Source organism: Danio aesculapii, chromosome 15 (genome assembly GCF_903798145.1).
Source record: "Danio aesculapii chromosome 15, fDanAes4.1, whole genome shotgun sequence".
NCBI lineage: Eukaryota > Metazoa > Chordata > Actinopteri > Cypriniformes > Danionidae > Danio > Danio aesculapii.
In genome coordinates, this window is record NC_079449.1 from 30,424,606 (window position 1) to 30,436,947 (window position 12,342).

The 12,342-nt window shown below is 36.5% G+C and overlaps 1 protein-coding gene across 14 annotated transcripts in view; it reads left to right on the forward strand.

Moving 5' to 3' along the window:
• Positions 1-12,342, forward strand: part of phldb1b (pleckstrin homology-like domain, family B, member 1b) — a 144,835-nt gene that overhangs the window by 90,940 nt on the left and 41,553 nt on the right. For all 14 annotated transcript variants that reach the window (XM_056474492.1, XM_056474486.1, XM_056474488.1 and 11 more), the window contains 3 exons: positions 5,986-6,267; positions 9,438-9,584; positions 9,793-9,930. In XM_056474492.1, coding sequence (XP_056330467.1) covers positions 5,986-6,267; positions 9,438-9,584; positions 9,793-9,930 — 567 coding nt within the window. The remainder of the gene's footprint in view (positions 1-5,985; positions 6,268-9,437; positions 9,585-9,792; positions 9,931-12,342) is intronic.

A 12,342-nucleotide genomic window follows, 5' to 3' on the forward strand; every position in this document is an offset into this window, starting at 1 on the left:
TCCTTCACAGCACAATGAAACAGCGTGTGCTTCTTTAGAAGTGTTCAGGTAGTCTCAGTTTTAATTGGAAACACTCATCAAGCTTGCCTGTAAACTCCGGGATCAGAAGCTCAAAGGGCTGATGGAAGCAGATCAAATGATTGAATCCCTCCTGCGGTTCATCAGCCTCGGTGTGTTTCAGAGGACTTTTAAGTCTCAGGGTGTGTTCAGCGTGATCTTAAACTATTTCCTTCCCCCAGGCGACTCTGCTAATGACAACTACAGAGGACCCTTTAAACTCGTAAATTAAACACATTGGGGTCTGCTGTATAGTAGTCCTGGTCTAAACTTGGACTAAACGTCTCTTTTCGTAGTGGGAACATCTGTGTTGGAGCACTTAACAGCTTTGACTGCAAACTTATATATATATATACTGTATATATATATATATCAGTTGGTCTTGGCTCTCAAGTGTAGATAATTAGCAGTTACGGTATACAGCAATTACTGGTGCAAATTGTAGTTGTGGAGAAACTTTCTGTGATATCAGCCTGTCAGTATTAAAGGGTCTCTGGGTTTTGAGAGAGTCTGAGAAATGAAAGCACTATTTCATAGCTCAGACGTGTCATTTTCTCAGTCAGGTGAGGACATGTTGATGCACTTTTAATAAGTTATTGGAAGTTCTCCTGTGAGAGGAACACACTATGACACCACATGATGTCAACAAAAACAGAACAGAATGCTAAAGTGGTTGCTAAAGCGTCATAGCATTTCATTAGGAAACCAGTTAAAATGTAAAATCTCTGAATAGACAAGACAAGAGAGCAGAAATACTATTTGTTATGAGAAACTATTATTATTATTTTGTTAACAGAAATCTTTTACACCTGGTACCTTTTACTTGATTACAGGCAAAAAATTAATATAATAAACATAAATGTGGTGTTACCATGATACCATGTCCATTTTATTAAGTTATTTTTATATGAAATTAATTTATTTAAATAGGGATTGTACAAAAAGAGACAATTTCAGCCAAAGAAACTGAAATTATCCATTGTACCAATACATAGAAAATGAATCAACACTAAAATCAGAATTAAAACATGCTTACCTTTCCCAGTGCTGCAGCTGGAAGGGCATCCGCTGTGTAAAAAACATTCTGGAATAGTTAGTGGTTCCTTCCGCTGTGGTGACCCCTGATAAATTAGAGACCAAGTCGAAGGAAAATGAATGAATGAATGAAATGTGGTTACCTTCAGCTAACAATTTCCATTAGCGATGTCCTGATCAGTTTTTTTTTGTCCTCAAGTCCGAGTCATTTGATTTTGAGTATTTACTGATACCAAAAACCGATCCGATACTTTTAGAATACATAAAAAAGAGCGAAGAAATAGATCCAGGATACTTTTTTATAAAATTCACCTTATTTCAACATTGTTGTGTTAGATGTAACCTTTTCCTTTCCACCTCTTGCAATCCCAAGTTTCATATCTCACAGTTTGCTATGGCAATGTTGTCGTCATCAACTTTATAATACCTCCAGACCGCAGACATACTCGCGCTTTCTGCTTTAGGCTGCATCCGTGTTCTACTTTGCCTGCATTTAACCTATAGTGTCTCTGCAACAAAGTGATGTCATGCCACATGTGTTGCTGTTCCGAATGAGTCTGAAACTGAGTGATCGTGCCCAATTTCCGATAACATGATCAGATCTAGACATCCCTACTTTCCATACATAATTTAAAGAAATGTAAAAACTACTCACATTTACTCACCATCAGGTGGTTCCAGAGCTCTGAGAGTTTCTCTTTTCTTTTGAAAAAAGAAGATATTTTGAAGAATGTTGGAAACTGGTAACCATTGACATCCATAGTAGGAAAAACAACAACATAGGCTTATTCTGAAAATGTAGCCCTATATACATTTCTGGAGGTCGCGAATTATGTAGCCAAAAGTACGTATGCTTTATTTTTTCTGAATTGCTTTTTAAAACTGTCAGTTGAGTTTAGGGAAGTGGGTGGGCGGGTCAATCGGTGCTTTTGAAAACACTATTGGTTGGGTTTAGGGAAGGAGGAGGGTGGGTCAGTCGATTGGTCAGTCAGTCAGTCAGTCAGTCGACAGCAGCCTCTGATGGATTTTTTGAAATTTGAGATCTCAAAAAGCGTACGCAGCGGCCTCTGGTGGATTCGCGAAAACAAACACTACAAAAAAAGAAACGTAGCTTTTAGGACGTATTTTTCGCTCTCCAGAAATGTATAAAGGGGTACGGAATCAGAAAGAACCTGGGTTGAAAAACAAACACTTTAAAAGTCAATGGCTACATGTTTCCAACATTCTTCAAAATATCTTCTTTTGTGTTCACCAGAAGAAAATAAAGGTTTGAAACAAGTAAAAGTAAAGTAAACGATGACGGAATTAAATTTTTTGGTGAATTAAAAGTATTCTTTTTACTTTATTATTACTTTTCCCAACTTACAACGTACCAAAGTTTTTGTACAAAAGTATTGTTAAGCCAGTGTGGCGTGTGTGATGGGAAAGGGCCATGGGAACAGTCTGAAGTGATTCTGCTCAGCCGTGTTCCTCGTTTCAGTGTGATCCTGGAGATCGGGGAGGCTGATGATTACAGGTTGTGCTAATTAAGGGTTTTGCGTTTACTCCACAAAATCACACTGAGCTCATCCAGTCTCTAGAGCACATCAAAGACAGCACACGCAACCTGCCGGAGTCTCTGTTTAGCCTCTTTCTCTGCTGTGGATTTAATCATGTGCAATTATTTCACATCCTCAAGCAGGGTTTCCCAGCTGGGGGGGTTGTGATGAAGAGACTGTTAGTGATTGAGATTTTATGAAAATTAAATATGCATATATGTATATCAATTTGAAGTGCACTACCATTCAGAGTTTTGAAGTCAGGGAGATTGTTTTTTTAAGGAAGTCCCTTCTGCATCCTGAGGCTGCATGTATTTCATTAAAAACTGACAACTATTTTAAGATTTAAGATAACTGTGTTTAAGTGTGTTTAAAATGTCATTTTTTTCTGTTATGTCAAAGCTGACTTTTCAGCATTATTACCACAAGTCCAGTCTTCATTGTCACATGATCCTTTAGAAATTATTCTAATATGCTGATTGATGCTTCATATTAATATCCCTGTTTAAAACATTCATTCATTCATTTTCCTTCGGCTTAGTCTCTGTTTTAGAGGTCACCACAGCAGAATGAATCGCCATATATTCCAGCATATGTTTTACACAGCAGATGCCCTTTCAAGGGATACCCCCCTCTAAAACCCCCCCAAATTATTAAATATGTTAATCTGATTGTAAATAAACAGTTAAATGGTCAGTGATATGTTTTATTATTATTATTTACAAAAGAAAAAATAAATAGTATACATTAGCAGCAAATAAACTAGCAAACATCTTAGTAAAATTAATAGCTATTATAAAGACATATCACTGTATAACTTACACATTCTCATTAAAGAAAACAAATGAATCCCATTTATTTAGATATTCGTTTGATTATATTAAATAACAGAGGTGTCACTTTAAAAATGCACACATCTAACATTATAATAAAAGCATTCGATTGCTTACCTAACTTTTTATGCTCATTTAGGACGAAATTAGTTGTGTTTAAAAAACAACCACCAGAATCGACATGTTTTAGATGTTATTATTATTAATTTTGTATATATATCTGTTCAAACACGCATCCAAATTCCAGACTTTCGCTTCGCTTCAAATCGTGTGTACAGAATCCGTTTGGGAAACAGCGTCTATTTATCAATATGGAGTGCAGCTGACAATCATGCACCGCTATAAGACTGTTTTGAGGATTGCATAGGATGGGCAACGGCACCTGAAATGAAAAGGAAGGGAATCACGCCGTTTTTATATTCATTTCAAAGTGTTTTCATGTCTAAATAAAACAAAAACAATAAAGGTAAATTGAATTGAATTGAATTGAATTGAATTGAAAAGCACAGAACAGACTCATATTTAAGAGCAAGCGGCGGCCTCTGGTGGTTCGGCGGTATGGGTTGCGTATAGGGAGGATCAGCTCTTTAATGTTTATTGCCACCCTTTAGAGAAAAACTAAAAAGCTGGAGAAATATGGGAAAATACCTTTAAGGGATTGGATAGAACTGTAAATTACGGGAAAATACCTGCAAAAACGGGAGGGTTGATAGTTGAATCTAACATACACACACACTCATACACTACGGATAAATTAACCTGCACCAACACATGGGAAAACACTCAAACTTCTCAAAGATATGCCAACTTACCCAGCTGGGACTCCAACCAGCGACGTCCTTGCTGTGAGGCAGCAGTGCTAAAGACTGAGCCACTGTGCAGATATAGCCGCCCCTTTGTTTAAACCATTTAACTGAATATTATTGTATATACTTGTCGCTTTCGATCAATTTAATGCAATTCACTTGCTAACTAGAGATATGAATTTCTTTACAAAAAACTGACTAAAACTTTTGAACGTTCATAAATACAATAACATTATGACAATAATAAATGAACACAATCCTCTCAGAAGCTGAGCTTTTATGTATAAAATCACAATTTAAAAAAGAAATTAAAGAATTTTTAATTTACAAATGAAATAAAAAAACTTTGTAACTCCCGTTCAATTTACAGTACACAACATCCAGGCCACTTGTGTAATATACAAGGAATGTATTCATTCTTTCATTCATTTTCTTTTTGGTGTAGTCCCTTTATTAATCTGGGGTCGCCACAGTGAAATGAATCACCAACTTATTCAGCATATGTTTTACGCAGCGGATGCCCTTCCAGCTGCAACCTATCACTGGGAAACATCCATACACACTCATTCACACATACACTATGGTCAATTTTAGTATACCCAATTCACCTGTACCGCATGTCTTTGGACTGTGGGAGAAACCAGAGCACCTGGAGGAAACCCACGCGAACACAGAGGAATGTATTTAAATATATGCAAATCCCTGAGTGCTCATTGGCTTCACATATATAATGTTAATTTTAACTCATGTTAAGTATTTTATCATGTTATATGTATATCTGCCCAATTCAAAACAAAAACCTATAGTGACATTTATTTAAATACAGTTTGCACAATGTGACAAACATGTTTTAATGTATCGCCATAATAAAGAAACACTCATTTATTTTCTTTTATGATTAGTCCCTTTATCAATCAGGGGTCGCCACAGCGGAATGAACCGCCAATTTATCCAGCATATGTTTTACGCAGCGGATGCCCTTCCAGCCATAACCTAGCACTGGGAAACACCCATACACACTCATTCACACACATATACTACAGACAATTTAGCTTATTCAATTCACCTATACCACATGTCTTAGGACTGTGGGGGAAACCCACGCAAATATGGGGAGAACATGCAAACTCCACATAGAAATGGCAACTGACCCAGCCGAGGCTTGAACCAGCGACCTTTTTGCTGTGAGGCGATTTCGCTACCCACTGCGCCACCATGCCGCCTAATAAAGAAACATGAAAAGTGAATGATTTCCGTTCCCATAGCATGCAGACTGTGCTACTAAGCGGACTCGCTGCCTCAGACTAGCGCAAATGGCATGTAACGGTCAAAGGTCAGAGTGAGAATGTGTGTTTGAGGTGGGCTAAAGAGGGCAGCTGTTACCACATTCAGACCCCACAGGCTGACGGAGCACGGCTTGTGCGTATCGGCGGAGATGTTTTTGTGTCTGCTGTAAGCGAGGGCCTGTTCTGACAAGCGCAGAGTGTGTGCGTTTGTGTGTGTTGAAAGCAGGGCCGCGTCCCATCGCTGGAGGACAGGCTCATGATAAGAGTCCCTCCAGACAGCGGCGCTTCTGTTTATTTCCTCTGCTCTCTCTTCAGATTGGCATCAGTTGGCTGTTGAGTGCCAGAGGCTGGCGCAGAGGAAATTAGATAACAGGAGGGTCATTTTTGGCACCCCTGACTCATCTAATGGTTCATCTCTGTTGTGTTTTAGGAACGGCAGCGGCTGGAGACAATCTTGAACCTCTGCGCTGAGTATAACAAGGGCGACGGGCCGCCGGGTGATCTGGGCAGGATGGGCGTCTCTGGGCTTGGCTCGAGGGACGGGCTTAACGTCAGGCGTCCTTCAATGGACAGTGTGAACAGCGCTTCACTGAGAGCGACGCAAAGACATCGGGAAAGCCAAGAGGACAACCTGAAGGAGGATAGCAGTAGCACTGAGAGTGCGCAGCTGGACGGACGGACACCTGCTCTGCTAAACGGACAGAATGGACAGGTCAGACTGCTTTTCTTTTACATGAAAAAAAAATTGTGCTTATTCAAAACTACTTATTTAAAATGAGCTGAAACAACTCAATTGTTAAGATTTTTTGGGGGACAACTGAATTGTTTTAAGTTCAATCCACTTAAATTTGTTAAGTTGACTTAATTAATTTGTGTTGGGACAACATTAATAAATTGTATGGAACCCTGCCTTTGTTTACAGTGTGTTAGAACACTTGCTGATTTATAACATGGGGTTTTACCATTAACAGTGTTGGATCTTCCATTTTAATGACATTATTAATGTGCTTTTTATGTTAAATATTGAAAGTTTAATAAGCTTTTCTGTTTAGGATTTTTTTTATTATTCAACTTTTATTAATAAACCTCTGCAACATTCAAATACAGTTGCGTTTGACCCTCTGAGGTTCCTCTAGCCATTTGTGACCAACTCCCATCGTAAATGACCTGAAACAGCTTCTGGATATGTCCAGGGGTCTGTTCTTCATACCTTGCTTAAATGATCTAAGATGATTTGGCAGATCCTGGATCTTTTAATCTTGATAACTGATCTCTGGCGAATTTGGTTCTTCAAATAAGTTCGCGAATCAGATTAAAATATCTGGATGAACTGATCTGAGATCGCTGCATGTGTTGTGAAGGACAGATCGATCGATCCACGAAATCATGATCAGCAATGCAACGATTGGCTGATGGCACAGCAGTGTAATGGCATCATCTGATTAATATTCAATTATCCATGTGAGTCAAAATTACATAAAATTTGCAGTAAACAGTTTGTTATGACACACAATAACTTTCCACATTTGTTGTGAGCTGCAGGCTTTACACTTTCATACGCCAAGAGTATTCATCATGTATTTCAATGCAGATCAATGTATTTAGTTCTACATTTAGAGAAGATTTTCTTTATTATAGTAGTCTAAGCCTACACAAGTTTTTTTAATCGGTGTAAGGAATAACTGTATAATTTACAGTTATTAAATAAATAAAAAGCAATAATAAAATTAATTTTAAAAAAGCATTTTGATACAGGTAAAGGTGTCAATTACCGGCATATTAGCAGTCAAAACTCGTGCATGAAAATAATTATCCGTTTTTTAAAAAGTTGAATATTGTGCATGTAGGCATTTGTATCTAAAAAGTTCATATCAGTCTCTTCATATAGTCTCTTTGTACCACCAGGTGGCAGTCTTTGTACTATTACTTAGGAGTGCAGAATTCATAAGTTTTATTATTATATATTTTTTAACTTTATATATAGTTAAAAAATAAATAAATAAATAAATTTTTTTTTTTGAGTTTTGAAGAACGAAACGATCCTGGATCGTGTCAAATCATCAATATCCAAATCCAGCTAATTGAGTAATCCACGTACGAAGAACAGACGCCAGGAATAAGATTTCTTAAAATAACTGGTAACCCTGCACAATCTTTCCGAACCTGAATGTTTAACCAGTAGTATACAAATCCAGTAAACAGTGTGCAATGTGCTGTTGTTGTTGTTTTAGTGGTTGTTGTTGTAGTTGTTGTTCTCTTGTTGTTGTAGTTGTTGTTGTTGTAGTTGTTGTTGTTGTTGTTGTAGTTGTAGTAGTTGTAGTAGTCGTTGTAGAAGTTGTAGTTGTAGTAGTAGTTTTTGTAGTTGAAGTAGTAGAGGTAGTAGTAGTTGTAGAAGTTGTAGTTGTAGTAGTAGTTTTTGTAGTTGTAGTAGTAGTTGTAGTAGTAGATTTTGTAGCTGTAGTAGTAGAGGTAGTAGTAGTTGTAGAAGTTGTAGTTGTAGTAGTAGTTTTTGTAGTTGTAGTTGTAGTAGTAGATTTTGTAGTTGTAGTAGTAGTTTTTGTAGTTGTAGTAGTAGAGGTAGTAGTAGTTGTAGAAGTTGTAATTGTAGTAGTAGTTTTTGTAGTTGTAGTAGTAGTTGTAGTTGTAGTAGTAGATTTTGTAGCTGTAGTAGTAGAGGTAGTAGTAGTTGTAGAAGTTGTAGTTGTAGTAGTAGTTTTTGTAGTTGTAGTAGTAGTTGTAGTTGTAGTAGTAGTTTTTGTAGTTGTAGTTGTAGTTGTAGTAGTATATTTTGTAGTTGTAGTAGTAGTTTTTTTAGTTGTAGTAGTAGAGGTAGTAGTAGTTGTAGAAGTTGTAATTGTAATAGTAGTTTTTGTAGTTGTAGTAGTAGTAGTAGTTGTAGTTGTAGTAGTAGATTTTGTAGCTGTAGTAGTAGAGGTAGTAGTAGTTGTAGAAGTTGTAGTTGTAGTAGTAGTTTTTGTAGTTGTAGTTGTAGTAGTAGATTTTGTAGTTGTAGCAGTAGTTTTTGTAGTTGTAATAGTAGAGGTAGTAGTAGTTGTAGAAGTTGTAGTTGTAGCAGTAGTTTTTGTAGTTGTAATAGTAGAGGTAGTAGTAGTTGTAGAAGTTGTAATTGTAGTAGTAGTTTTTGTAGTTGTAGTAGTAGTTGTAGTTGTAGTAGTAGTTGTTGTTGTAGTAGTAGTTGTAGTTGTAGTTGTAGTAGTACACTGTAAAAATGCAGGGTTCCACACAATTCATTCATGTTGTCTCAACACAAATCGATTAAGTTAACTTAACACTTTTAACAAATTTATGTGGATTGAACATAAAAAATTTGGTTGTCCCAATGAAATATCAAGAATTGTGTTGTTTCAGCTCATTTTAATTAAATAGTTTGAACAAGTAAAAAAATATGTATTTTTGAGTGTAGTAGTAATTGTATTTGTAGTTGTTGTAGTAGTTGTTGTTGTTGTAGTAGTAGTTACTACATTTTCCTACAGTTTCCACACAATTGCTTCATGCTGTGCCAACACAAATTGATTTAGTTGACTTAATTGTTTTTTTTTTACAAATTTAAGGGGATTGAACATAAAACAATTAAGTTGTCCCAAAATAAACTCAAGAATTGTGTTGATTCAGCTAATTTTAAATAAGTAATTTGAACAAGAATCATGTCATTTTTTCAGTGAATGTTGCTGCAGACATACAGTAACAAACAGATAAAAATAAATAAATAAAACATTAAAGAAATAAGCAAAAAATAAATAAATAGAACAATAAATAAATAAACCAATAAATAAATAAATAAATAAGCTCTTGTTAAATAATCCCACAAAGGAATTCTTATATTGATTCAAATCGATTCTTATATCGATTCCAATTTTTCAGGCTGAGGAGTCTCTGGGATCAGGCAGCATTGGCCGTCTGGAGCTGGGCTACCTGGAGGAGGAGCGGGTTCGAGTGCTGGCAAAGGTAGATGAGCTCAAAGCTCGAATCACAGAACTGGAGCAGCAACTTCAGGAATCCAAGCAAGAGGCAAGCAGTTCACACAAACAATTCTTGTACAGCTCCTTAAATACACTAAAGGATACACAGGAAGTGCTTTCCTCCTAATTATAGTGGATAAGAGTCAGAACAGAGGGAAGTGATGCGTCGTGGAAGAGAGAATGTCAGATGGGGCTCTCGGGTGTGTTTATGTGTCCTGTGTGAGAACGACTCTGATCTGATGTGTTGATCTGGACAGGCGGAGATGGAGAGAGCTCTGCTGCAGGGAGAAAGACAGGCTGAGATGGAGCAAATCGAGACTGAGACGGAGATTATCAGCCAGCTGCAGCGCAAACTCTCTGAACTGGAGAGCAGCATCCAGAGAGAGAAGGACAAGGTATGGACACGATCACCACACGCAGGCTCACTAAATCTAAATCACCCACATTCAGAGGCATATGATGAAATAGGATGCTTACCGATTCTTTTTTTTTTTCAGTTTTTCTTACATATTTTTCAAAAATGCATTTGCTGACTTGATCAAGAGAAATCATTTTTATTTCTGTTGTCAGTACTTTATGATCTGTGTTTCATACTGTACATATAATTAAGATTTAGTCATGTTTTTGAGATGTCAAAATAACAGCATTTACAGTATTTAAAATTGAAATCTATTTTGCCATGTCAAAGGTCTTTAATAGGAATGCACTGATATGATTAATTATTAATTTATTGCTGAAAAAATACTCATACCGATTTTAACAAAAATATTCAGTTGATTCTGATACCAATATTGGTCATTTGCACACTGTACTATCCAGTACTTTATAGTTTATTTGTTTATTAAATTAGATTGACTAAACATAAATTGGATCCACTTAGCATTCAATTGTGCAACATTTTAGGAGAGGCACAACTTATGATTAAAAAAGCATTCTTCAAGAGGGATTTTTAGTATTTAATATTTATTTTAACAACGGTAATTATATGTGATTATTGTCCAATATGTTGTTAGTGTTGTTTCTTTTATTGTCCAAGATGTTTTAGCCCAAACTAACCAATAGTTTTTTAAGTAAGTTTTGTGACAGCGTTACAGATATTTTTCATATTTTGTAAGTATTTAATGATTTTGTTTTGAGAAATCGTGCAGACATTTTTGCCAACTAAGCAACTTTGTTGCAAGATTAAGCAACTTTTCGTACTATTCAAACAACATTTTTTCAAAACACAGAGCAACAAATTGAACGATTTTTAACATTTAACATAGCTTTTAAAAAGTGGCTAAAATCAAAAGTGCGGTAATGACTGCAGGCTTCACGCCTTTTACACGCCACACACACTAGCAGAGCAAAAGGAGAGCATGTTTTTTTTTGCACACATGTTAACAGATTAGAACATTCATACTGCTTGCAGAAGCCTATTTTTGTGGCGCTGCTTTCTAGGGTTGGGCGATGCCGACCGATATGGCATCATACGGTGTCTAATGTGAAACATCGCGATGGACGATGGCATCATCGTCATAGGCGGCAGTCAATTTATTATTTATGAATAATTAATTAATTCATAACGAATTAATTATCTGTAGCCTACTGTTTCATCAACCTGTCCCACATGGTCGTTTATTTACCCATAACCAAATCATAAATAAATAAAGAGAAGTTACACACAAGTTACCACCTGCCAATCACTTTTCCGCAGGACACTGACATGAATAGGCAGAGTGATCTGTGTCGTTAAAATTGCGTTGACAAACTTGGTACACGCGTGAAAGCGAAAGATTGTAGCGGTGTACTGACGCTGTGACACTGATAGATTCAAAAGACTGGAGACTCGTTAGATAGAGACAAGATTAATTAAATATCACTTTTACCAACTATAGTGAGAAGCGATCCAGCGGTACATCCTTGATAAACTGTCCGATGTGCACTGCTCTCTGGGCTGACTGCTGGAGCTCAGACTCATAGCCTACACTGCAGCGCATGACAGAGTGTGTGTGAGTGTGGTCACGTGATGTGCATTATCAGCGGTATAGTGTGGATGGAGCGCTGTTCAGAAATTCTAGGTGAAGCGCCAGTGTGGACGTGGATCTTTTTCGTCGGCCCAACCCTACTGCTTACACTGCAATTAAAGTGACAATGCATTGATAATGAGTAAAAACACATTGGATGACATTAAAAGGTAGCATTTTTACCCGATAAGTGCATTAATAATATCCACTTACTTTTAAATAGCCAATCAAATTAACTTACAAAGCAAGCTACATCATTTAGGAACTTTTAGCAACAAATCGTTCCACCTTAAGCAACTTCCATTGAAAATTTGAATCAGAATCAGTATCAGAAAGAGTTTTGTTGCCAGATATGTTCACACATACAAGGAATTTCTTTTCATGACAGAGCTTCTACAGTCCAACAGAATTACAGAGGCAAGACAAAAAACAGATAATAAGTATATTTTAAATATAGAAGTAAGTAGTGAATGCAAATATTCAAATTGACAAGTGAATGTAGTTAATATAATCATAAATAAGCCGATAAAATTCAGTGGCCAATATATCAGTGCATCCCTAGGCTTCACTGCCACTTCCATCAGTTTAATGGACCTTTGCAGTATTAAAGTACTAATTGAAAAAAACTGTTGTCAGCATTTATAATAATAAATGAGCATATTATATTGATTTCTAAAATAATACAGAAAATTCAGCTTTTACACAATAGAACTGTATTTTTATCCAGCACAAACAACCTTGGTGATCACATTCTTTTACTTACAAACAAATAATTACTCCAACTATTGACTGTTAGCGCAC